This window comes from Crocodylus siamensis, chromosome 10 (assembly GCF_052110815.1).
Source record: "Crocodylus siamensis isolate JL-2025a chromosome 10, ASM5211081v1, whole genome shotgun sequence".
NCBI classification, from domain to species: Eukaryota; Metazoa; Chordata; order Crocodylia; family Crocodylidae; genus Crocodylus; species Crocodylus siamensis.
In genome coordinates, this window is record NC_143404.1 from 50,332,805 (window position 1) to 50,358,703 (window position 25,899).

The window sequence follows — 25,899 nt, forward strand, 5'->3', positions numbered from 1 at the left end:
GGGCGAGGGGAGAGAAATGTCACTGTTTGTTTGGGTTTTTTTTACACCCAAAAAACAGTAAAAAAAATCACTGGGCTTTTGGCTGCTAATTGACACGTGTTGAGTTGGCACTGGGGCTGGTTCCTGCTTGTCCACCTCTAGGTACATGCCTCTGAGTGCTGATGGGTAACATCCTGAGGTGGCTGCACCCCTGCATCTGAGGAATGATGAAGGAGGAATTTAAGGGCACTTTCCCCACGGAGTGTACTTCTACAGCATTGTCAAGGCAAGATTCAGATGCCGTTTCTGCATGCAGTGAACCTGGAAGGAGAAGGTAACCCTGTGGCACATGTGGACAGGCTGTGTGGATCTTTGCCCAGTGACAGGTCAGCACGGGGAGGGCTTTGCTTGTTCAACCACATTCTGTGGGACATACTGCCTTTCCAGTATCTTTCCTGCCTCCTCCTATGCAGAGCCCCATCAGCAGTTAATCACTGTGACCCCAGAGCCTCAGCACTGCTATTGACCCCAGTGCGTCTTCCCTCACTTGCCCTTTGTGCAGTGCTGGGCACACTGCCCCAGAACAAACCTATGGACCGTCACACTTCTTCCACCATGGCTACCCATAGGAGTTCTCATTACCCACATACATGACCCTGGGTGCTCTGTGTGACACCACCATGATTTGCTGGTGCGAAGGGGACACAGAGTCAAGGCTCAGATTGAACACAGGGCTCCAAAGCTGTTTTGCTTAAGAAACAAACATCTCATCTTTGCAGAAGCAATCTAATATGCTGCCAAGCTGCACTTTGAGGAGGTTCTCTTTCCTCACAAGTGGCACATGACACATCCCATGGTCCCTGAGGGGTGTTCTGGAGTTGTGAGCTGACTGTTCACACTGGGTGTGTCTCCACATGCAATTAATTTGAAGGAATAAACTCTGGCACTTATTGAGCCTGAGTTTATTGCTCCCAGGAGCATTGTTTGAACATGCACCTGAGACTGCAGCATGTTGAGCCAGGTCAGAGCAGCTCTGGCTGGCAGGGAGCCCTGGGGGCGGGGGGGTCAGCCTGCCAGCCTGGGGCTGCTTCGCCTGGCTCAACGTACTGTGGAGGGGCTGGCTGGGCATGAGGGCACTCCAGTGCAGGACTAGCTGGCAAGCAGCTCCCACACTGAAGTACTCTTGTGCCCCAGCCAGCCCTCTCAGCATCCACAGGTGCACTGCTGCAGAGTAAAAAACTCTGCCATAGGATCGTATTTGTATTAAAAGTGTAGCATACCCAAAATGTATAAGTTATTTTGTGGTATAAGGGTTGTTCTGGCTGTATATTGCTGTGTATCTTGTTTGTGTTGTATATTATCCCTCCTCTAGGACTGGAAGAGGACCACCTCCCATCCTCCTCATTGTGTCCAGACCTTTGTCTTAGGAGTCCTCAACAGAACCTGTGAAATCAGTTTAGTGACTGGCCAGATCCAGGAGCGCTGACCACTTTTGAATTGCTTGGTCTGCATAAGCAGTATTTCAATGATGCCATTTCTTGATTGGGACCCTGTGATGAGGTCAGAAAGGTTATTTAAGGTTCAGGCCACCTGGGCTGGGAGGGCTTTCTTTGTTTTTCCCCTGGGTCCCCTCTGCGGGGGGAGGGGAAATGCTGGAAAGCTGAGGCCAGGTGGTACAGAGAGTCTGGGCTTTGAGTCAGGTAGCCGTGTGGGGTTTGGACTGGGGATCCAGGGCAGGAGCTGGTAGCACACCCCCACAGCCACCCAGGCAGGAGCAGAGTTCAGTGCTTCCCAGCAGCTCTGGGGGGTTGCATCAGTTCACCTAAAGGCCCTTCACAATGCAGAGGGACCTGGTACCCCGTAGCGGTCAGTGACGGCGAGGGAGCTGATGCAACCAAATTCCCAGGAACTAACCTCTTTTGAGTCAAGACTCTCCCACTCTTAGACTGCTAAGCCTGGGCTCAGAGGCTCCCCAAATGGGGGTAGGGCTGATACAAGGTATACTTTGAACTGGGACAGTGTTCTGTTTTTTTTTTCTTGATCATACTTTGTGTCCTGGTGTTTGCTTCTGTAATAAGTCAGGGGATGTGTTCATACTGCTTGCATGTTTTATTGGACACCTTAGTGATTCAGTTAGTGTTTCCCAGGTGGTCTGGATGAGGTGAAATATATTTAATACCCCAAAATTGAACCTGACTCTTGATGCTGCTGATGGATGCTCAGTAGAAGGGTTACACAAGTATTATCCTGCTGCAGAGTTTATTAGTTTACTTGAGCTTAATAGCCCTGCACGTGTAGGTGCCTTTGGCACGTGTAGGTGGACCAGCAAGACTTGATTTCCATTAAATTGGCAACACTCTGCCCTGTGCTGTTGGACAACAGGTGGTGCTTTTAGTTTGGATGCATCAGTTCTGAACGTGGTCAGTCAGAAGGTCCAAGATCAGCGTATATTTGTGCATAAGCATAGTGGACTAAGGATATTCCGGGATGGCACAAATCATGATGGCTAGGAGTGACTGACAGGAAAACAGCAATGTTTTGTGAGAGCTGGCAGAGACTGCTTGGGGGAGCTGACTGTATCAAAAGAGACCCTGAAGGGTCAGAAACACAAACTTCAGTCAAGTACTTTTCCCCTCCTCCAGATTTCTGAAATCAGCTGATTAATTTCCAGCGGGTGCAGTGCACTCTCGCTGGCCTGGCTGCACAGCCAGGCAAAACAGCCGTGGATTCTGCTTCCGAGAATGAGTTTTCCAATTAGGAAGATTTTCCATTTTTCACACCAGCTCTGAAATGAAGAGCGTGAAAGCCAGTTTAGCTTTAGTAGTTCACTCAGTGGATTCTGTTTGTGGCTTCTTAGGTATGAGAGGCAAGGACTTTTTTGTGATGTCTTTTACTGGACCAACTGTTTAGTTTGGAGAGCTCTTGGAGATTTTTTTGGGAATCAAGTATCTTTTTTCAGGTCTAAGGTGTTGTGTCTTATTGTGTTTTCCTTGCACTGTCCCTTGAAGGCCAAAGCCCTCATGTTCAGCACTGCAGGGTTCAGTTTGCTTGCGGCAGTTTTGCAGCACTGGGGACTCCACGTTCTCTGCCATGAGAAGCCAAAGGCATCCTTGGTTCCTCTCGTCCACAGGACTGGACGGGGTCAAGTCGGAGGCAGAGCAAGTAAAAGTTCTGCATACATAGACTGAGGGCAAATGTTAAGATCGCCCTGGATGTAATTTCAGAGAGTTAGAATAATAAATGACTGTTAGTTCAACCCAGGAGTGTCCAGAGGGACATGTATGCTGTGGATTCCTTCTCCCAAGGTGCAGCACCCTGCACTTGTTCATGTTGAACCCCATCCTATTCTCATCTGCCCACTTTTGTAGTCTGTCTAAATCTAGTTGCAGCCTCTCTCTCTCCCTTCAAGTGTGTCTACCTTGGCACACATCTTAGTGTCATCAGCAAACTTGGACAACGTGCTTTCCACCCCTCGTCCAAGTTGCTGATGAAGATGTTAAACAGTGCGGGCCTGGGGACCGAGCCCTGGGGTACTCCACTGCCCACATCTTGCCAGGTTAAGTACAACCCTCTTCAGGCTAATCAGATAGCAAGGATGACTGCAAAAGACCCTATCCTTGCTCGTGTCCTCAACTGGGTGTGGAGGGGCCAGCCTGCAGGCAAATTGGCTGAGGAATTCAGGCCATTTTCATTATGTCAGCATGAGCTGTCTGCCCACAAGGGTTGCATCTTGTGGGGAAATTGTGTCATAATTCCAGAAGCAGGATGCCAAATCATACTGACAACACTGCATGCAGCACACCCAGGCATTGTGAGGATCAAAGTGCTGACTAGAAGTTATGTATGGTGGTCAGGTATGGACAATGACATAGAAAGGGTTGTGAGGGAGTGCAGCATTTGTCAAGCATCCCGTCATAATCCACCAAAGGCACCAATATTCTCTTGGGACATGACAAAGGAACCCTGGTCACGCATCCACATTGATTTTGCTGACCCTTTTCATGGTAAGAACTTCTTAATTGTTGTTAACTCCTACTCAAAATGGCTTAAAGTGATTACTGTCTCAACTCTTACATCAACTACCACTAGAACAGCTCTCTGTCAGCTGTTTGCAACTCATAGGGTCCCTGACACTATCCGTTCTGACAATGGCAGGGCATTCACCTCAGCAGAGTTCCAAGGTTTTGCCAGCAGCAACCTCATTTGAACTGTTACCATTGCTCTTTGCAGGCCACAGGCCAATTGACAAGCTGAGCAAGTGATGCAGACTACAAAAGATGCATTGAAAAGGATTGTTGTAGGAGACTGGTCTACCAGACTGGCCAGATTTCGCGGGATGGTGGTGGGGATGGCTGCGTGCCACCCAGCCACCACCGTGCTGCCGCTTGGCAGCTGCACAGCTCCGGGCATGGCTCCACAGCAGCAGTGGGAGGTTTTGTAGGCAGTGGCCATCACCGCCGTCACAGGCCTCCAGGTAAGTGGCAGAGTGTCCACATTGTTGTTGCTGAACTTGCAACATATCATAAGGAATAGGAGAGAGAAGACTCCATGGAAATACAAACAACATGCTTGGAGTCTGCTATTTAGCTCAGCCTGCATCTGCTTCTTTCTCAGACCGGAGGAAGGACAAGCCCAAAACGCTTGTCCAACAGCTCTCCCAACTACACAGTTGGTCTAGGAAAAGCTATCACAAAAAATAATCCTTGCCTCTTGTACGCTTCCTGGCTCATTCTACAACAACTTTCCAACCTTTCTACTATTTGCTTGTGATGCACATTCTGTAACTACAGAGATTTTACTTTAGCCAGGCGTCATGTTCAAACCAGGCAGAACATGACAGATCAGTAGATTATTGTGAATAGTTCTCATATGTAGAGAGATTTAGACATTAGCTGAGGCAAAATCATGCAATCAATGAAAGAAAAACTTGCTGAATTAATTCTCTGGAACACTGGCAAGCTGTTTTGGAAAAGCTTTTTGATTTCATCAGGCTGCATAGAATAGAAAACCTTCCCCTCCAATGTTCAGTGGGAAAATTCTGTGCATCCTACTATGAAATGTGTAGTGTTCCTTGGGAAATGAGGCTGTGCTGAAAGAACATCTCCAAATTATGGCAAAAGAAACTCATGAGCTTGGGCAAGAAACACTCAGAACAGAATCCTACAAATTCTTGAACAGTATCAAGAAGGAAATTATTTCTGCCTAGAATGCTGCCAAGTGGTATTCTATTATACTTGACGGCACTGAAAGCATTAGTAAGAAAGACCTGACAATGATTGATTGCTAGATTTTTTTTCTGCAGATGCAGTAGCACAGGTGGGAGGAGATAGGGTTATGGTTATAGCACTATTTAATTGGATTTTTGAATGTGATATATTCTCCTGGAGTGGCAATGCCAGAAGCAATCCTTGAACCACTAAAGGAAATTGGGATCTTGCTCAGAGATGGGAATCTCATTGGTTTGAGAAGTCAGGCCTAGAAGAATAGGGCAAGCACAACAGAGGGCTGCAGAGAATTCAGGCTCTCGTACAATACACTTTTTCAGATCTTTGTAATCTGTGATGTTGTGAAGCACTGGATGTGATGCATTAACATGTGCATGTGTTTCCAAAACCCTTAAGTGAAACAAGATGGGAAGCTGAATTGATGCCATCCAGATATTGATAGCAAGCTTCAGAAATCTCCAATACTTCAATTTCAGTTATTCAAACCTAAAGGGACACACAGGAAACCAAACTCAAACTGATGCCAGCCCAAATTGCTGGCTTACAAAAATCCTAAATTATAAATTCTTGGGTCCTTTAGAATGATGTACTGTTATGAAGGCAACATTGCAAGTCAAATGATTGAAGAAGGTAAAGTGGCTTTCAAACAAACTTTGCAACAGCTAAAAGCCTTGAAGGATTTCCTTAGAAACAATTATTCTGCAAAGGGAATTCTCAAGTGACCTGACTGATGCACAGCAACTGGTAGAAAGTCAAAAAGATGAGGGGGGTGGGGCCCCTCCTGTGCACACACTATCCAAGCCAAAAAGAGAATGCCTGATTTTGAGGCCAGCATTGAACTTTTAACTAACCAGGGAAGAAATGTAAAATCATTTTTTCTAGTTTTTTTAAATGCATAATTTTACACAGTGACTTGGAAGATTCCTGCTGCCTGACGAGCTCCATAAGTAGGGACCTACCTAACTCACAGCCAGAAAAAGCAATTTGGCAGAGGCCAAAAAGCTGTGGCCCTACCACTCAGCACTGATTGGTGGAGAGGCCCCACCCCTTGGTATTGATTGGTGGAGAAGCCCTGGGGGAGGAGGGATGAGGAAAGGTGCTCAAAGAACATCTGCCATCTTGACTGCTGGCTGCATCACACAGCCCTGCCTTTGGTGCTGATTGGCAGAGAGGCATGAGGGGGCAGCAGCCATCTCAACTGCTGCCCTTCTTGCTGCCCTGCCAGCTGGCACCTTCCCCTCCAGGGCAGGCTGCAAGACCAGGCTGCAGTAGCAGTGATGACCTCTGGCTCCCACTGGGGAGCTAGCATTTTATTTTTCTTAAGTTTTTTTTTCTTTTTTGGGTTGATTTATTGAGAAATTGCATACAATGCCATTGTCGCTGCCAGGACTCAACTAGTTGCTCTTATGCCACTCTCGCTCGGGTGATTGATGTTATGCACCTCTTGGTCTCGCGTCTCTGCCTGAGCTGTTGACTTCCACCCGACTCCTTGACCCTGTGCTCGCCTGCCACGACTTGATGACCTCAGTGTCCGGGGTCATTCATCAGGCGTGCTCGTTGGCCCAAGATTCCTCCCGGCGGTTACTCTCGGGGCTCTGCAACCCCTACACCCTGGCCTCACGCCTCCTATGTAGCGGTATCAAGCTGGTTGGCGTCTTGCTGCCTTATACCTAGGCACTCAGTTCCCTGCCTACTCCAAGGCACCTCTTGGTCCAGGGGCGATGCTTTCTTTGGCTGCACCTCTTTCCTGGATCCCTCGCAGTCCCTCTCTCCTGGGGCTGATCTCTTCAGGGATACCCCCTGTTGTCCTCACGAGGTGATCCTGACATCCCTCCGGAGCTGCATCCGCAGGGTCATCTAGATGACCCTCTTCTTCCTTCTTGCTCCCATCCCAGATGTTCCTACTCTTCTGACCCGGTGTACCAGCTTGCCTTGGCTGCAGGGACATCTGTTGCAGTCTCCTCTCCCTCTCCACTGGCTCCGCAGTGTGTGCCACCATTTTTATTTGTGCCAGCCGGCATTCAGCGCTGATGTCACCGGCCGCCTGCAGCTGTATAAACAGGAGGCTGATGAGCTACGCGGATTTTGTCTCCCATCCTCCACATGCTGTTTCCTGAGCTGCTGGTGAGTATTCTTGCGTCCCTTGTGTCCCAGGACAGCCATATTTCAGGGTGGTTGTGGATATTGCCATTTTTCATGGTTTCTGTGAAAATTATAAAACCGTGATTTAAGTAGGTTCCTATCCATAAGCTGTTCCTTCTTTGATGTGTTGAAGAGGTCCCCCCACCCCCCAAAATGACCACAGCAGTGCAGTGTATCAAGGCCACCATTAGAAGATGGGCAACCTAGAGAAGAGATTTAAATACCTTCAAAATTTGCAATGAACTTCAAAGCTTTTGGCAAGAGGCTGAATACAGGAATATGCCCGAATCTGCTTTGGAGCTTGGACACAAAACTAAGCTCTTGCCTTTGTTTCTATGTATCCAGCCCTCCCTAGTTCTGTTAACCTCACTTGGTTGTGCTCCCGGCACATGGAGAGCACGGGTTTCTGAAACTTAGCTTGGCAGCATATTGAGCCATTCTAGGATGCAAATCTGACTTGGTGGGTCTCCATTTACCTGAAGGCCAACTTGTGAAGAATAGCAATCTGAACGATACCATTTGCCTGTTCATAGTTATTAAAACAAGAAAAGTGAAATTCACCAAGATAATGCTAATCCCAAATCTTGGAAAGGAGTTTGAGTTTGCTTCAGAACTGCATCACTGCATCAGAACAGGAGTGATGAAACAAATCCTCTTTGCCTTTTACTGGGGTCCGGGCAGTTAATAAGGGCAGGGCAGCAAAAAGCACTCCTGCCTACTCTGAAAATGTAGATAAAAGCCAGCACTGGTACCACCAACCAGAGCATGGCTGCAGGTTCCCCAGAGCCTGGACTCAAGAGAGCATGAGCTAAAACCCAACATCCCTAACCTGCCCACTGAATGCATTAACCTTCAAGTCTGTCCTCAGGGCCCTTCAGCCTCCAACATTATACCTAGGCTCAAACACTTGGGCTTAGGTCTGCTAAAACATAGGTAGTAGGGAAGGTGTGTAGATAGCTTAGGGCATTAAACAGAACGGTCCCCCTGCACTCAGGTCCACTCTGAGCTGCAGGCCAACACGTCCCTCAGTCAAAGTCCTTCCAGGACTTGCAAAGCAGGCAGCTGGGCTGGGCCTTGGACATGTGTAGTGTGCACTGGCTGTGGGAGGAGCTGCTGGGTGGTTTGGAGTGGTGAAAGTGGGACTTTGCCACTCTTTTGCCCCTCACGCCTCACAGCTGGTATACCCGCTGCAGGTGGTGTTTGGAGACCTGCCAGGAGAGCTCTTCACAGCCCCTTCATCAGGTCTTTGGAGTCTGTGTCAGGTGCTTGGCCCAGCTCCCAAGGTAATGGTTCCACTTTGTCTCTGCCAAAGGAAGGTTATGGGGAACTGAGAGGCAAGTGCCTCTGGCTCTGCATGAAGATAGTGCGAGGCTGTGCTGCCTGGTTTGAAATGGACAGCAGCATCCCCCTTGGCAGGGATGGGGATGGAGTACAGGTGCCTGGGAAGGTAAGTGACCCCAGGCTGGACAGTGAGGTCTTATGCCCTTGCTTCCCATGAGTCCTGCAAGTACTGGTGGAAGGGCACAGCCTGTGAGTGCCCCAGCATTGCCCTGCTGCAGCAGCCAGCCCCTTGGGCCCATGCACTTCCATTTCTGTGCGAGTGGGTCAGAGGCCTGCTCCTGACAACTGCTTCAGCTATGGTGCAGGGCTGGACCTGTAAAGAAGTTGAGCTCTGTCTATTGCCTTTGCTTGCTTTCACTGTAACAGCCTGGTCTCCATAACTGCAGCCACTGCCCCACTCTCTTTACATCCTGCCTGGATTTCTTTCCTGTAGCCAGTTCTCTTTCCTATGCAGACTTGCTGGATACCATGGCCTCCTCACCTTGAAGTGCATCTGTCACCCTGTTCCTCCTACTCCTCTCCTGTTGCTGTCCTGTAGTCAGCCAGATACGTGGGATCAAGGTGACTGCCTTATGAGGACATTGTGCCTTCTGCCAGAGCCTGACATACTGTAGAGGGGTAGGTTGTAAATAGTTTCCCTTAGTAGATTAATTCTCTGCTAGAGAGCTCTGCCCAGCTATTTTCCTCTACTGCCTTCATCCCAGAGCAGAGGGACCCAGCAAAAAAGCCCTGACTCACCCAGAGCATGGCAAGTTCTAGGAGCAGCAGCTCATCTCACAGCAGTAGGAGCTACACTGCTAGATTCAAAGCGCTCCATCCTTGACCCAGCAGACCAGTGTCCAAGGGTAGCAGTGAACCGGGACTCTCACCCTGTGAAAGGCCCTTCCCCCACATGCATCCTTGAATTCTACCTAGAGATTATGGTGCTACAGAACAGGCCATTTAGGTTGCACCTTCCTTTTGATGGGGTAGAACTAGTGCTCTTTACTACTGCCCCATGTTTCTATAGGAAGTGGAAGAATAGAAGGGCGACAGAGGGGTACTCCTGCCACAGTGGGTTCCTTGTTCTGCTGCAGGGTGCTGGCTGAGTACCAAGTGTCTGCCTTTCTCATTTACAGACCCGTGTGCTGCCATCAGCCTCCTATAAAACAATTTTGGATTCATCACACAGGAGCCCACAACAAAGCAGGTGCAGGAGCACATCACAGCCTGCATATAGCATTGACAGATGCTCAACAGCCAGCACAAATCCAGTAATGGGACAAGAACACAGTAATACCTTAGGGAGGAATCCTAACCTGTCAGTGCAGCATCACAAGGTACCTGATGATTCAGACAAGACGAAGTTCTGGGACAGCCTCAACAAGGCCAGCGCATTTTACATATGGTCCGTCTTCTCTAATATCAATTCCCTATTCCAGTGATACTCAGCCAGGGTGCCGCAGCAATGAGGAGCACCCTGAGATTCTTTCACTGGTGCTACATAATGTTAGCACTGTTAGGTGTACAAATGTGATTTCAAACAGAAATTTAGTTGTTCTATGCAACAGAAAACTGCTCTATTATATTTCCGTCATCAAAAGAAGAGTCAAAATGAAGACCTGGCATTTTCTGAAGGGCACCACAAGCCTATCCAAGGGTGCTTCAAGTCTAAAAAGGTCAAGAACCATTGCCCTATTCTTACAGGCCATGCTCTGGGAACTCTGCATGGCAGGTGTACAGAGGAGAGAAAGCTCTTGAAAACTGACTCAGTATTAGGAATAAGCATCATCTAAGAAAGTTTAGTCTTGTTCCTTGTGCATAATCATTCCCAAGCACAGGCTCAGCCTTGACTTCCTCTACTTGTCCATCAACCATTTCTTAACTCTTCGGTGAGAAGGTAAGCATAGTGAATGGCTTGGGTTCAGCCTTCAAGGCAAGGGACAATCATGTGCCTTTACACTTACAAGATTTTCAGCCTTACCCTGCTATTTTATTTATTTATTTTACAGGAGTCCGCCCCCTAGCTCATCTTCAGTTTTATTTGGGAAGATTCCTCCCTCTTTGAAGTGGGAGGATAAACATCATTAAAGGCACTGTGGCTTAATGACTCAGCTTCAGGTAGGAGTTAGTGTAGAAAGGAAGGGGGCTACAACAAATGGCATACCAAAGAACCAGGCTTGAAAAGGATTGGAAAAACAAAACAAAACCTTTGTCTGACTTTACCTGCTGGAGCACAAAGCCCACCATACTAGAACAGGATTATAGCCAGGTATATCCTACTCTAGAGTCATCCCCTCAGCTTTCTTTAGAGCACATAAGCAACTACCTTTTTGCTTCTAAGTACAGGCTTCTAAAGACTTTCTAGGTGGCAGGACTTGGGTGCATGTGTTCATTTTCAGAGTAATTCTGTAGCTCCAGCTAGAGCCGGAAAGGTGAATTCTACCTCGCCACCTGCTCAGCTCTACGGGTGGACGCTGCGCCAGTGATTGATGGACTTGCCATGTCATCTTGTTAAGTTCTGATAGTACAAAACAGTACAGATCACACAAGTACATATCTACTTCAGTAGCATCAGAAGGCGCACCAATACAGTGCCATTAGAGTGGTCCCGAGAACTAGTAAAATCCCTATGTCCAAACTAATGCAAGGTAGTACTTGTTTCTTGTCATTATCATGTAGAAAGCTTTATGTTGAGCTTGCAAAAAGCTAACTATGAATGAAGAGTTTCATTAATCTATGTCCATATCAGAAACTGAAATGAAAGGTAGAGCTGCATTTTCCTAGAATAACATTGACAGTAAGAAGCCATTATCTATTCTAACATCTCATTTCCACAACTGGGGGCACATTGTTTAAGATGATGCAGAACATATTCAAACACTTAAGCTTAAAAATATTCAAATGCTTAAGCTTGAGATTCTGCTGAATGTCCTACTTTTCCAAATGCTGGGGGAAACTTCTCTTAAAAGGTGCTGCCTATTCCCTACACCAAGAGGCCAGCAGCAAGCCAGCAATGAGGAAGCAATATAGCCAAAAACTGGCACAGGAGCCTTGCTACTCTACTACTAAGTCCTATCCAGACCTGGCAGAAACAAACGTGAGTCGTGCAACTACAGGGCCTTGCCTATCAATGTATTGGGCTTACAGATGTGCTCATGAAAGCAGTGATATTGATTTTGCTTCTGTTAGTGTCTTTTAAAAATATCCTATTTTATTGGGTCTTCATTTTAGACCAGACCAACTTTTGGCAACCTAAGGGCTTAAAGCCCACTAAGATGGCAGGAACATTGGAAAGGTGGGGGAGGAGGCTTAGAAATTACCTTAACTAAGCAACAGAAAGGGGTGCAAGAAAGGGCAAGTCAATCCATACATTGCTGAGAAACAGAAGTCACTTACGATAAAGGTAATTGGCACAACCGCTGCTTAACTTGGGGCCATTAATAAGCACATGGAGACTTCCAAAGTTTGTAGTACAGCACTGTTGTGAAGCCATACTCATTGATGTTAATGCCAGACAAAACAGGTGCAATGCACAGGAACCAAAGCAGGGCTTATTTGCCTAGCTAGGGCACAGACAGAAGTGCAGCTCCCCACTGTACTGCAGAGAGCTTTGCACTATCCCCTGGAACAAACAGAAGTTCACTGTTGGTTCCAGGGGAAGGGGAATCTAGCTGCTGGCTGTAGCCGGCTTCCTCTAGCAACAGTCCTTCCTCCCTGGAGGCTCCGAAGTTTTCAGAAGGGCGGGGGGGAGCAGAGGCACCTCCTTCTAGGGCAGTGGCTCTAAGCCTTTTTTGGACCAGGACCCATTTGTAAACATTAATGGCCAGTCTGGACCCAGTGCCCCTCACCCTCGACCTGCTGCCCCCAGGCCTGCAGGTGCATGGGGGTGGGGGCACCCAAGCAACCCCTTGTAAGAACTCTGCCAGCCTGCAAGGGAAAACCCACGGTTTTCCACTTTTCTCCTTTAAAGGAGAATCCATTTCTAAAGTTCACTGATTTTCTTTAAGTTTTGTTGCAACCCTTTCATATATTCTTGTGATCTACTTTTGGGTTATGACCCACAGGTTGAAAAATGCTGTTGTGGGGGTTCCCCAGCCAGACCAGACTCCCTCTGCTCCCTTTCTCCCCTCCCAGTCTGAAAACAGCTTGAGGCTGGCAGTCAGCGCAGACTGATATTACTGAAGAGTCTCTGTTCTGAAATGTCTTCACATGACCCCCTCATGCAATGAGTATTCAGATTTTCAGTGGACTGGCTATTTTTAAGCTATCTGAAACCATGCACTAGTTTTTGGTCACGGCTATACACTGCTTTCTGTGGGCAGATAGGGAGAAAATTGTCACTTCTGTCTTCACCCTTCTGGAGATATCCCACCTATTCCAATTGGATTTTCTGGCCTAGTGAACTTAAGGCAGAACCACGGACACCTCCTTCTCGAAACTTTTTCCTCTGGCCACCTGCAAAGCTGGCACACTTGACCCTTAGGAAGCAGATGGCAATCAGAACCTACTGCTTATGTACACAGCATGTCTGCCATCACCTCATCTTCACCCATTCGTCAGTCAGTCACAGGTCCGCTGTCCTAGAGTACAAGCTCTTTAGGGCAGGGACTGGCTTTAGCTGTTATACAGCACCTACCACACAACCCCTCCCCCCCACTCTTTGCTTAATGCTTAAGTGTGACTAATAGACATGATTGTAACTCAAGGCCACATTATATAGTTTGATTTGGTCCATCTTCACAACCATTTTAATCCTACCGACGGTTATAATACAAGTCCCTGCCCCAGCAAGTTCTTCTTGTGAGTAGGGCCCGCCGGAGGAAGGTTACAAACAGCAGGAGACAAAAGCAGAAGGGCACCAACAAAGGTGCCATCTTTTTTTACTACAGTCTACAATGCCAGCAAGGTTCACATTACAAAAAAAAAAATGGGCATCAGTCTAGATACAAGGCTTCAGTTATCAAGGCTTCATGTGGAATTAGTCACACATTTAGAAATGTAGAGAAAAATTAACAAAGATGGGGCTAGACAGATCTTCAGCCATGTAGCTAAATAAAAGATAGGCTAAGTCACTGCAGGAAATTTTGTACAACTCAGGATTTAAAAATGAAGTAATGTTAATTGTAGCACTGTATGTACAATTAAAAAAACCACATCCACATACTTATTAGAGCTATAGAAACATCTATTAAGCACAGTTTCAAGAAGTAGGCTTCAGGCTTGGGATTTTCATCATAACCACTATATATTTACTGTGACATCAATCACTTCAATTGAAATGATCTCCTTATAGAGAGAGTCTCTTTAGACCACTGAAAACCAGGAGCAGTGAAAGTTTACTTGGGGAAGAGGAAAAACAAAAACACCCCTCCCCAAACCTCCCCCATCCCAAAACCTCCCCCCAACTACTTCCCCACAAGACTGCTAACACTACTGCTATATTGATGAGTAGGCTGATCTCAGCTCAGAGATTGTTCCCCACCTTTCCTCACTACAGCTGATCAAAGTTTAAAAAGATACAGAAAACCCCAAGACCAGTCAAATTTGAAAAACACCCAAAACCAAAGCGTTTCTGTACAGAATGGGCTGGAATGAGTCCAGAGTGGTCAGTCCTTCAGCATATGGGATAGAGATCAGCTGTCACTCACTTGCATCAAGATCAAGCAATGTCCTTCCCCCACCTCCCCAAATTGTCAGGGATCAGCACAAGCCAGAGGGAGGCACTAAGATTTATTTATTAGGCTTGATGGAATCTATTCCCTTGGACACATCAACACATTCGAGCCTTTGGAGCTGGCTGGACCCTATGTACCCTTCCTCAAAGACTCATCACATTTTTGTGATGTCTAGAAATGTTCATTTTAGTCCTGGATACAGGTATGACCCTCTATAGGAAGAGATGATGGTAACATCCCCATCCACTGTCAAAAGCCTATTTCTTTGTCAATGGCTGAGTTTTTCACTCTGAATCACGAGGTATATCTGTTGCTACCTTGTCACCCTATTAGGGAAAACTGAAAAAAAATCCAATTTGCACATGCAAATCAGATCTCCCCAGCTGTTGATTGGTTCTTGTGGGGTTAGGAGGTAAACTGAAGCTATGGAAGGGTTAATTTAGTCCTAAGAATAAACCCATTTCATTCAACTCAGAGTGAACACTGAAGTATCAGTACATAAATCACACAGGCCGAATGGCCATGGCCAGTCTAATGCATCAGTTCACAGACATTACATACAGGTGATGTCCATGTTGAAAACAGCTTTCAGTTCATTTCCGAGGTCAGAGAAAGTTCATTAAAAGAAAAAACCCACAAAGATATTTTCTTAAAGAAAAAGTACACACGGACACAAAAACAAAGTAAAGAGAAAAAGAGCTGAGAGCTACAAAATGAGGGATGGGGAAGGTGCATCTCTGGTGTTAAGCTTTTAATTGTAAAGCCAGCCAGCTGTCCTTCCGTTTTTAAACCGATGTTCTTTCATCCAAGCACAGAGGCACTCTGGCAGAATGATTCAGGCAGAGGGGCAAACTACTTGCTTCTAGTTGTCCATTGTTGCTTAAGATGCTTTGTTGAGGGTCATCCCAAACACGGCAACCTCAAAGTGGCAGCCAGGCATGAATGTCTTATTTCAGTAGGTCTGGCTAGGACCCAGGGAGTATATTGTATATTCCCAGTGCAAGGAGCCATATATGAGATGAACTGAGACAAGCTGAATGATTCTCACCAAAACAAGAAAATCTAAAAAGGTCATTCAGAAGGCTACAGTCTACAACACTATGAAACTGCAGCAAATTTGGCTACCGTTGGAGGCATGGATAAGATGAATTCACATATGGGTGTTCCAATTTTAATACTAAACAAAGTTTTGAAAATTTTAGCTTTTTTTTTTTTTTTTAAGCAGCCAGTACGACCCACCCAACTGACACTTCTTAACAACAGCATTAAAGACCAGTGCTGAACTAGAACCCCACTGCTTCTGGACAAGCACGCAGAGATTCTAATTCCAGGCTAGGAGATGCATCTTGGAGGTGGCCAGGAAGAGAAATCTGTAATACTATCTATGCATAGACACAGTATACAGTATTCACTTAAACAAGATTCAGGATTTTATTGTTTTGCCTTTTTAAAAATCACCAACACCCTGGTTTCAATTCCTTTGGGATTTCCCCATATGAAGCTGACACATTATCTCCCCACTCATTCAAAGCAGCGAGACTGCACAAAATGGGGGGAAATGTTCCTTCTGGAGAGGGCGGGAAGGAACACAATGCTGGCACTCAGTCCCAACTTCAAGAAGCCAGGATGAAAAAGGGACTGGGGAGAGCGGGGGAAGGGGCTAAAGTGGTATTTAGTGACCCCCTCCCCCACCAAATGAGCAGGGATACAAGGTAAAAATAATCATCCGATTATACACAGGGTATATATTTTTACACACACTTTTACACACATCTAGATATAGTACATGTAAAAATATATGCTATACATATGCCCACTCTCACCGAGGTGCTTTTAATGCACTGTCTGCACATGTGTGTATGGGTATGTATACGTGTGTATGCATTATATATACAGATCTTAGTAAGTCCAAATGTGCATATGTACACATACATACAGGCAGGTAGGCAGACTGCCACCCTGCCATAAGCCACCCTCATCTTCCTCTTTTTGTACAAAACCCATCATTCTCCACCCAGGATTATATTATTTCCCTCCCCTTCAAAATAGGTCCCGCAGTGTAGCAGCTTCCTTCTCAACAAGTGATTAAGGAAAATGAAATTTGCAGAAGGGGAGAAAATAAAGTGTGCACATGGGGGTTGAGCTCTTCTTCACTCTGTTGTTCTTCCAGCTCCCGTGCTGTGCCTGCACCTTCCTTTCAGTCAACCAAGTGCTGCCCCTTCCTCCCATCACTGTCTATTGCACACATTTGCTTCCAGGCTGCACAAACAACTCTGCATTACATTCCACAAATATTTCCCTCCCTTTTGTATCATTAAAATATAGATATGTGAACCCCGCCACCCTTTCCCCCGCCCTCCCACAGAAGGAAAAAATAAAAGAAAGGCTGCTCACTAGCAGAGTGCAACAATAGTACACACTGAACAGGTGTTCTCTTAGGGAGCTCTGTGGAAGAGAGGTCATTTCTAACACAGTAAAAGAAGCCATGCAAAGGGAGAAGGGAACGGGGAAACAAAAGTGTAGGGATGAGAAGGAAGAACAGAGAATTGTGGAGGAGGAGAAAGAACGCAGCATGGCAAGTGCTCAAGGCTTCATTTTTTTTTTGTCCTCTTCTTGTAAACAAGCTAATAATTCTCATTAGATAGAACAAGTAAAAAGACTGAAGTTCCAAGTCTGGGGGCTGGGGTTTTCTGGAGTCTGTTCAGTTCGGTCAGCAAACACCACAGCCACTGAGAGAAAACAAGGGGGGGTGCATTTTTTTTTTCTTTCTTTTTTTTTTTTTTTTTTTTAAACTCTTCATTACTTAAAGCTGACAGGAAAAAAAAAGCTGAAGTAGAGCCCTTTAAGGTAGGCTCATCGTCTCTAGACTGAATAAATCATACTAAGTTTAGAGAGAACCTTTTCCCCCCCCTTTTTTAATGACTTATAAAGACCGCATGTTTTTTTTTCCTCTCCCCCTGGGCTCAAAGGCGGGTCTGTGCCTCTGGGACGTAGATCTCGATGCTGTCCGCACTCTCTGTGGCGGAGTTCTGCCGGACAGAGGCAGCTCGCTTAGCTGCCATGAGACGTTTGCGAGCCTCCTGGCGCTGTTTATCCACAGAGTCAGAAGCTTTGTCCCGGTTCAGTGCAGTTTTGGGCTTGGCAGGCTTCTTTGGCACAGGAGGGGGTGGTTTCTTCTCTTCCTTTAGAGAGACAGTAAGGGAAACCAAAAACATAAAATAAAAATGCACATACACACGTTCTCCTAGTTCATCTGATATCACAAGAGTGTGAAGCTGGTGGCCTAACAGACAGGACTTTAAGCAACAGAACATTAAGTTAATGAAGAAAAGAACAACTGCAATACAGGACACTTGTTACAGGCTGTTTTCACAGCCTATGTACTCAGTTTTAAGTGGCATAGAATCCTGCTCTGAAATGGATACTTAGGTTTGCTCCTAGGGCTCAAAGATGGGTGAAGGATATGTCACAGAGATTCAAAAGATCTGGACCAAACAGTTTGCTTTGCCAAGTAAAGTTAGAATTAGATTTTTCAGTATTTTGAGGAATCCAAGCTATGCAGACAGGCAAGGGCAGATCCGGGGATGCAGTGGTACAGTTGCAACCCCCTTTGATCCCTGCTCTACTCAAAATTTAGAATCAACTGCCTGCAAGAGGCAGCAGCATTTCTGTTCAGGCATGCTAAGGGAGTCGATTGACTTAATGGTTCATGGTAATCTACCTGCTTCTTGCTCATCTCTGCATGGGCATTACAAGACCCTCTCTCCCTTTTCCTGTTTTTTTTTTTTTTTTGCAATCTGATCGCTTTTCCTGTTCATCACTATTTCATAGCCCTGGAGACTGTTTTTAGTACTAGCTAAAAAGCCTTAACCTCAGATGTGGAACTGATTGACACTGAAGTGTTGGATGCACTGCCAAAATGCTCAAAAAAGGATGGGCCCAGATTTCCTAGTGTTAGGATTGTAGTGCTCAATATAAGGTTTTGATTTACAGCAAGTTTCTGTTCACATACTTTCCAGCCCCCATCTCAGAACTGATCTAGGAAGCGGGCACAGAAACACAGTGCACGTTTCACTTGAAAACAGTTCCAGTAGGTACTTATTACATCCTACTCAGTAGACACAAAGGCCTATTTAATTCAACAGCCATTTAACAAAAAGGACTCACTTCTCTCAATGCAAGCGCACACCAATCACTGTTTCTTTATTTACCTTGAAATGGTTTATCCTGGGAGGTTTCAGAGTTCTTCAAAACTCTGGAAATGCACACCTCTGAACCATTACCCAAGGTCTGATATATGTCCCTGAAGATCATAGAAAGAGCACCACCTTTATTACCCTTTAAGTCCAAGAATCTTACTGCTAAAAGTGGCTCAGTAAGGTGTCTAGTATGCTACAAGCAGAAGGCCACAAGAATTTAAAAAAGATCTAGTCCATGAGACCAAATTAAGAATCAACTGTCCACTCAGAAGGCTGGAAGGAAAGAGTTTTAAAGGCTGCTCTGAAATGCCCCATGCTCACCTTCTTCTCTGGTGTCTCTGTCAGTTGCCAGCTGTTAGCTTTTAGATGGTAGAGCTCGTCAAATTTCATGCTGATGTCTTCAATGGACAATTGCAAGAGGTCCCAAAACCCAGCTAGGTCTTGGGCAGTGGGTCTGGGATTGGCGTTGGGGTTCTGTAAAGAAAAAAAACCCAGCATACCTAAACCAGAGTACAGTTGCCTGCATTAGTTTACACAGTTACCTTGGGCAATGGTGACCCCATATTACCATCTACTAGCCCCGATTGGTGTCAAAGCAGCTTCTGAGTACTCTCCAGCCAGGACCAAAATTCATCAGCCTCACCACACAGCAAATCACTTTATCCCTAAGGCTTATGTTCTAGCTAGCTCAGCCAGTCTGAGACATTGTGTCAGCATTAGCTGTAGAAGAGACCAAATCAAATATCCAAATACATGTTGGCAGCAGGAAGAAATAGTTCTCTGGTCCCAAAGGCTGTTTAGTTTTGGGCTAATCCTGTAGCAGTATCATGCTACAGGTCCTGATTTCCAGCTCAGGAGCCAGAAAAAATGTGTGGTTTCTTAGTGAAGTAGCTGCCTGTTAGGGGAATACTACACTTTGAAGACTGGACACAACATGATCAAAGCAAACAGAATGCAGCAGGAAAACCCACATGCCATCTGATGCATGCCAACTTAAACAAACTAACTGTTTAGGCTAAAACGTGGTCAAAATTACATTTTTTTAGCTTTTAATTTCCCTGAAGAAGGAACTTTGGAAGTTTATCTGTAACTCAACATTTGCAGGAAAAGAGATTCTGAACAGCTGACAGAAGTGTTGCCAACAGTTTGCTTGGAAGTAAAGTTAGATTAAGATGCCTCAATATTTTTTGGAGGACTGAACTGTACAACTGACCTTGGATTTCTACAAGATAACAGACCAGGTTCGAGTGTGCAGCTGGGACAAAACTAAGAGAGGTCAGTATTTCAGATGTGCCCCAAACACTGCAATCTTGTTAAAAAAAAATCTGGTTTCCAGTTTCTCTGCCAGTGCAAATGTCATCAGGCAAAAGCAAAAAGCAGGTACTCAATACTACATTTCCCTTCCCCAAAATATAAAATTTTCCTAAACACTGATTGAAGCTGCAAAGTCTGACAATCTTAGATGAGTCTAAAGCTCTCAGAGGAAAATAATTTGCTTTCAGACAGAGTCTTTTTGGGGAGTCCAAACAGTAGGTCTTAAAAAACAAAGGAATGTGCAGATAAAGCTAGAAGAATAGATTCTGAGAATGCTTAAGTCTGCCCTGTTTAGCCCTAAAGGCAACCACATTCATAATAATGTTTGAAGAAGTTTGATTAAAAAAAAAAAAAAAGCGACTGACAATAGCCTCATGGGGATGGGTTTGTCATTCATACAAAACAAGCATATTCAGAGCAGCTTGGAAGGCTTTTCAAAACATTTCATTTCTGTCTTAATCTCTGCAATTCACCTTGAAAGGCCCCCTAGAAGTAATGGGACAAGCAGCTCTGCTTGGTTTACATGCCCACTGGCTTCTTACCTCTGGGTATAAATATATCCAGCCAACTATTACTGCACCCCTATCAAATGCCAAACAGAAGTCACAGCATGCACCCAAGAGTAGAACATGGCCTTAACTCTGTGCACATGCTGAAAGTATTTGGGACATGCCCCAGTTCTTCAACTTCAGCTGCTTAAGGTATAAAGAGTGATGCATGGTAAGAATGTCAGCCTCCCACTACTACTCAGGTTGAACAGTATTCAGCGTTTGTTTAAAGGCTGCACACCCCATCTCCAACACCACAAATGGTCAGACTGTACTAGTCAAAGCTGCTATCAAACAACTTTTATACTTCTGTGGAGATACTCACACACTGGTCAGTCCCTTCTATGGCAGCATGTAGTTTTGTGGGCTTAGAGTCATACTCACCAAATTTTGCTCACAGAGACCCCGGAACTGCTGGAACTTCTGTGACATTAACAACTGTGCGCTGCCCACTGCACTGAGGACTTTTCCTAAGACTAAGGAAATAAAAAAAAAAAGATTAAATAAGCAGACACAGCTGACTGCAGCAAGTAAGGATGCTTGAGAGTGCTTGGGTGAATGAAGTGCTGAGGAGTCACAGAAGTTAGTCTGATATCCTTCACTTGCTCTTCCACTATACACTTCATTATAGAACATGAATTCCAAAATCTTCATAGAACAAGAGTGCCCAGAGAAAAAGAAGCTGCATTTTGGCTGCGACTACTACTTTGCTTACAAACTGTCAATATTTACAAAGTCCATTTGATGTCTATCTCTATGGTTCCTAGAACAGAGCTGGGCACCAAAATCATTAGTCTACAGCAAGGTTAGACGTCAATGTTTCCAAGGCATTTGCTATAGACAAGACCCTGCATGCCTATCTACTGATCCAATCTCCAGGCACTTGTGTTTACACCTACTCTTCCAATGACAAAAAGAAAGGGATGGTGAGACAAGTAGGAGACCAAACCACCCCTCTTTTCCTTAAAGGCTTCCAAACAAAACTTCAGCAAAACAAAATGGGAGGATCCCAGGAATTTAAGACTCCCCCTCAAAGTGCTGTGAGAAGCCTTCAACCAAGGAAAGGCTGCCCTTTCTTCCCACCAACAAACATTGTGTGGAATTCTTCCTTCTGAAGGCTCAGCTGAAGAGACAAAGCAAGAGCTCTCAAATTCACTGCAAACTGTGATGAACACATGTAAACAAGATCAGTTGGCAGAGAACTGCTCTAACAGAGAATCTGTTTGGTTTGCTAGGTGCGAGCTGGACTCTCTTAAAATCTGCTAGCTTGTTTGTGCAAGGGCAGCCCACTTGATTGCTCTCTCATGAACCATTTACTTTCAGGGAAGCTGAGTGGCTACAGCCCTGGCACTACCTATCCAGGAGGCCTGTGCAAATAGGGAAGTATTTGATTTGGATTCAGCCAATTTGGGACTGATTTGGATTGGCCAGGGAGATGCAGGCACAGCTGGGTCGCTGCAAGTTCTCCCATAGCTCCTCTAGCTGTGCCTGCCTCTCCCTCGTGGGGAGAGCTGCAGGAGAAGCCCCCATGGCTGCCCTGCGTAGCCCCATCCTCTGCCTCACTCCAGCCTCCCAGCATTTTAAGAGAGCAAAAAAACCCTCACGGGCTGCCACAGTGAGGATCAGGGTCTCTGGGGGCTCGTGGTAGAGCCCCCCTATGTAGCAGGGATCAGCCCCTGCCCCCATGCAACAGCTGCCCCATGGTGCAGGGTGCCGCGTGTTGTCTGGGAGTTGGGGCCACTGGAGCTGAATGGTGCCGGGTGACTGCTGAAACTGCCCCAACTCTCAGACAACACGCAATGCCCTGCCAACCACGCTGCACCTGTGCCATGGGGGCAGCTGCCGTGTGGGTGCCAGGTGGGGGTGGGGGATGATCCCTGCTGTCCCCCCTGTACTGGGGTCTCTGCCATGAGCCCTCAGAGGCCCCGATCACCACTGCCAGAGCCAGTGAGTGGAGGGGTTTTTTTTTTCCTAAGTGCCAGACTAGGCTTGGTGCCGGGCAGGGGAGCCATGGGGGCTTCTCCCGCAGGTCTCCCCATCCAGGGAGAGGCAGGCACAGCCAGAAGAGCCACAGGAAAATCTGCAGCTGCTTGGCTGTGCCCTCCTCTCTATAGCCAATCCAAATCTATTTGGAGGCTTTGGATTTGATTCAGACTTTTTAATAGGTCTCCCTATGCGATTTGGATTCAGCTGCTAAAAATCAAGCTCCATCTCCTCCGAATCAAATTGGCAACCAAAGCTTTACACAGCCCTACTATCCAGCACAGCTAGGTTAGCACATGGTGGATGGGAACTAGGTGCGGGACAAACTAGTCCTTGGTAATGTCATGGCCTCTACAAGGATGGCACCCACAAGTCACCTGGGTCTGTATCTGGCACCATGTCTGGTTAAAGAGCTGCAGGGCTTGTATATACCTTACCTTGTAATGAGCATGTGCTAATCTAAAAGTTTCCCTTTGTGAGTTTAACCTTAGAATAAAATTAAATGCCTAATCTTAATGCTCTTGCCCCAGTCTGGCTCATGCACTAAATTACCCTGAAACCCCTACAGACTGTTTTTAACCCTAAAGATAAGACTATAAACTCTATGAACGAGGCAAGCTTTGCCATCTAGTCCCCTGCCAGCCTAGTCATTAGACTTATTCCCTGCTGCACATTTATTAGGCTCCCCACCCCATTTCTCCTTTTTCACGATCATTCAAAGGACTAACAGATCTCACTGTCAGGAAGTTACATCCAATGGCTCGCTTCATTTTGCCCTTTTTTCCATTTCATCCCTATCATGCCATTACTAATGGGTTGGTACATTCCAGTCATAACTCATGCTGCTCCCCACAGCCGAACAGCTGACAACACCCACCTTCTTCAGAGAGATTGTTCTCTTTGGTCTCTTGGTCCATCTGCCGACACCATCCTTCTAATCTTTCTGTTTCAGCTTGCAGCAGTTTCAGAAACCAGTACCCGTCCCGCCTGCAGGCTCCTGGCAGAGTGGGTTCTGATGGGGAGCTGGAAGAAGTCTCAAGCCAAGGATCAGGTGGAGGGAGAGAGGAAGGCTCTAGGGCTGGGTCACTATCTCCATAGGAGAGGTTTCTCTTAATCTGGGAGAGCTTGGCTGGTTGCCTGTTATTGGCATCAACACCGACAGAGTTGTGGCATGGGGGGCAATCAGCAAGGCTTCTCTCAGAGGATTTACAGCTAGAGTTATTTGGTTCCTGCGTGTCAGAATCTGTGTCCTGTTTGGAGGACATGCTGCGAGAGTGGCTGTTTCTAGAACAAGAGAGCAGGAGCATTAAAGGCAGAACTCCAACTGGCTGGACTCGCCCGCCGGCACAGACACACACAAAGAAATGCATTTGTTTACAGAGCCTGCAGCTGAGCCTTGCTCCCCAGCCCACCCCATTACACACAAACACACATGCAGACAGACACAATTATAAGGTTGCCTGCTTACTGCAATAGGCCATTCAGATGAAATGACTGACGCACATCTATAATTACATCTCGGGATAGGTTTGTATTGCAAGCCCCTGTTGATTTAGCTTTTTACAGACTAAAGTGCTTTTTGATAAGGGCATGTGCCACAGTCCCCCATCACTCCGTACAGTTGGATTGAAACAGAAAGCAGAAGAGGAAATGGATCCGAGTTCAATGAGAAAAATGCAGTTTAAAAAGGGGGTAAAATAAAAAAAGCCTGCGCCTTTCACTTACCGCCACTCGTCCTCTACCTGTACCCCGATGGACTGGAATTTGGTGACTGCCGGAGGCGGCTCCTCTTTTGCCACTGGCTGAAGGCAGTCAACCTTATTAAACAAAAACACAAACAAAAAAAACCAGACACAAACTTGCTGCTAGAATTCACACTGTTGAACAGGAGAGTGTTGCATGCACACACACACACACATGCACACACAGAGCATGCAGACAGAACAAACTAACTAGTAGGCTGTTTTCAGATGGACAGCACTATAAACTGCCATCCCAAGTGGGCTTTGCTAGCATTACCCTCTGTTGTAGAGGGTGGATTTTGTCCTGGTGGATCTAGCTCTACCCATTCCTACCACTACAATGGTCATGGTAAGACAGTCAATGGCTACATGTCTGAAAAAGCAGCTGTGTGTGTAAACAGGACATGCAAAAGATGGCAATTTTAAGCCTTAGGAGAGAACTTTAGCTTAAATTTTCAAGGGGTAACCCTGGAAGATATGGTGGTTTTCACGTTCTCTCCCAACTAAAATATTCTAGGCAGGGGTCAATAGCAGTACCCCAATACAACAGCAAAAATCCCAATACTAGAGGTGGGGAAGCCTGGATCACCCCACAAGAGCCTCTACCATAGAACAGGGCCAGGGAGGAGTAGGCTAAAGTTGTCTGACTTTAAAAATTGAGCTCCTTTTAAGCAAGTGCATACTAACCTTAGCTTGCTCCTTCTACTACTCAGAGGGGAAAAACCTGTATCTTAAAGTGACACTGAAACCTAGACTGCAGCATCAAAACAAGGTGCAAAAAACTAACTATGATTTAAGGGCAGTGTGTCCAGCAAAACCTCCAGCACACATTTGGAATGACTAACTGCAGACAAGAGGTCAGAGCAGGGGTGGGCAAAAATGCAGCCCACCAGGCTGTTCTCTCTGGCCTGCGGGGCCCCTAAAAAAAATTTGAAAATTTAATATTCATCTACTCTGGGCTGCCTGTCATGTGGCCCTTGATGGCTTGCTGAAACTCAGTAAAGTGACCCTCTGCCCAAAGTAGCTCTAACCCAGGGGTAGGCAGTAACAGACCAGCTCCCTGGCTTTGGGCATAGATACCCTGACTTCAGTATAGAAGTTTAAACTGACCTTCCAACACATAACTTTGGGTGAAGGGGCATTTGTGTGCGTGTTGAACTCAATGGGAAGTTCGATGCTGCAGAAGACCAATTTTAAACAGTCTTTTCAGAATGCACATTCACACCTGCTGAGTCCAGAGATTTTGCATTTAGACTTGCAAATTGGTGCTTTAGTCATACTCTGGCATGTCATCACATGAAATATATCCACAGGTGTTTGTTGTCTGATAGGTGAATATAATACTTAGGCACCTGCATTCGGACATTTGTCTACACAAAAGAGGGAAACAGCAGACTTGTGATTTAGAAAAAGCTTCCCCATGTTTGCCTTTGCTGAACAAAGAGTGGATATACTCTGCTGCCAGATCAGTTTTTATTTGACTATAAAGCTAATACCTAATTTTCATTAATTAGCATGTAGATTTACATTGCTTCCAGCAACAAAGGGATCACTTTTTTCTCACATGGAAAAGACAGATGAATGGAAGGCACTCTTACAAAGACTGCCCCAAACTTGTAATTCTGTAACCACTGCATGCTAATTAGTGCTACAGGCTTTAATAATTAGAAGAATTTGAACCTAAACAAGGTTGTGCCTCAAAGTGTACTAAATTTAGAGATCAAGCTGACCCTAAAGTACAGAGTATGGCAAGTAGTCTCTTTAAAAAG

At 45.9% G+C, this 25,899-nt stretch overlaps 1 protein-coding gene across 6 annotated transcripts in view; it reads right to left on the reverse strand.

The window, feature by feature from the left end:
* Window positions 1-13,509: 13,509 nt before the first annotated feature.
* The window catches only part of DLGAP4 (DLG associated protein 4), a 359,708-nt gene continuing 347,318 nt past the window's right edge, over window positions 13,510-25,899 (reverse strand). For 5 of the 6 annotated variants that reach the window (XM_090064375.1, XM_090064374.1, XM_090064373.1 and 2 more), the window contains 5 exons: window positions 24,114-24,205; window positions 23,266-23,672; window positions 20,790-20,881; window positions 18,865-19,017; window positions 13,510-17,526 (listed from right to left, as the gene is read on the reverse strand). In XM_090064375.1, the coding sequence (XP_089920501.1) occupies window positions 17,308-17,526; window positions 18,865-19,017; window positions 20,790-20,881; window positions 23,266-23,672; window positions 24,114-24,205 (963 nt within the window). In that variant the 3' untranslated portion in view covers window positions 13,510-17,307. The remainder of the gene's footprint in view (window positions 17,527-18,864; window positions 19,018-20,789; window positions 20,882-23,265; window positions 23,673-24,113; window positions 24,206-25,899) is intronic. The other variant, XM_090064378.1, reaches the window with a different exon arrangement.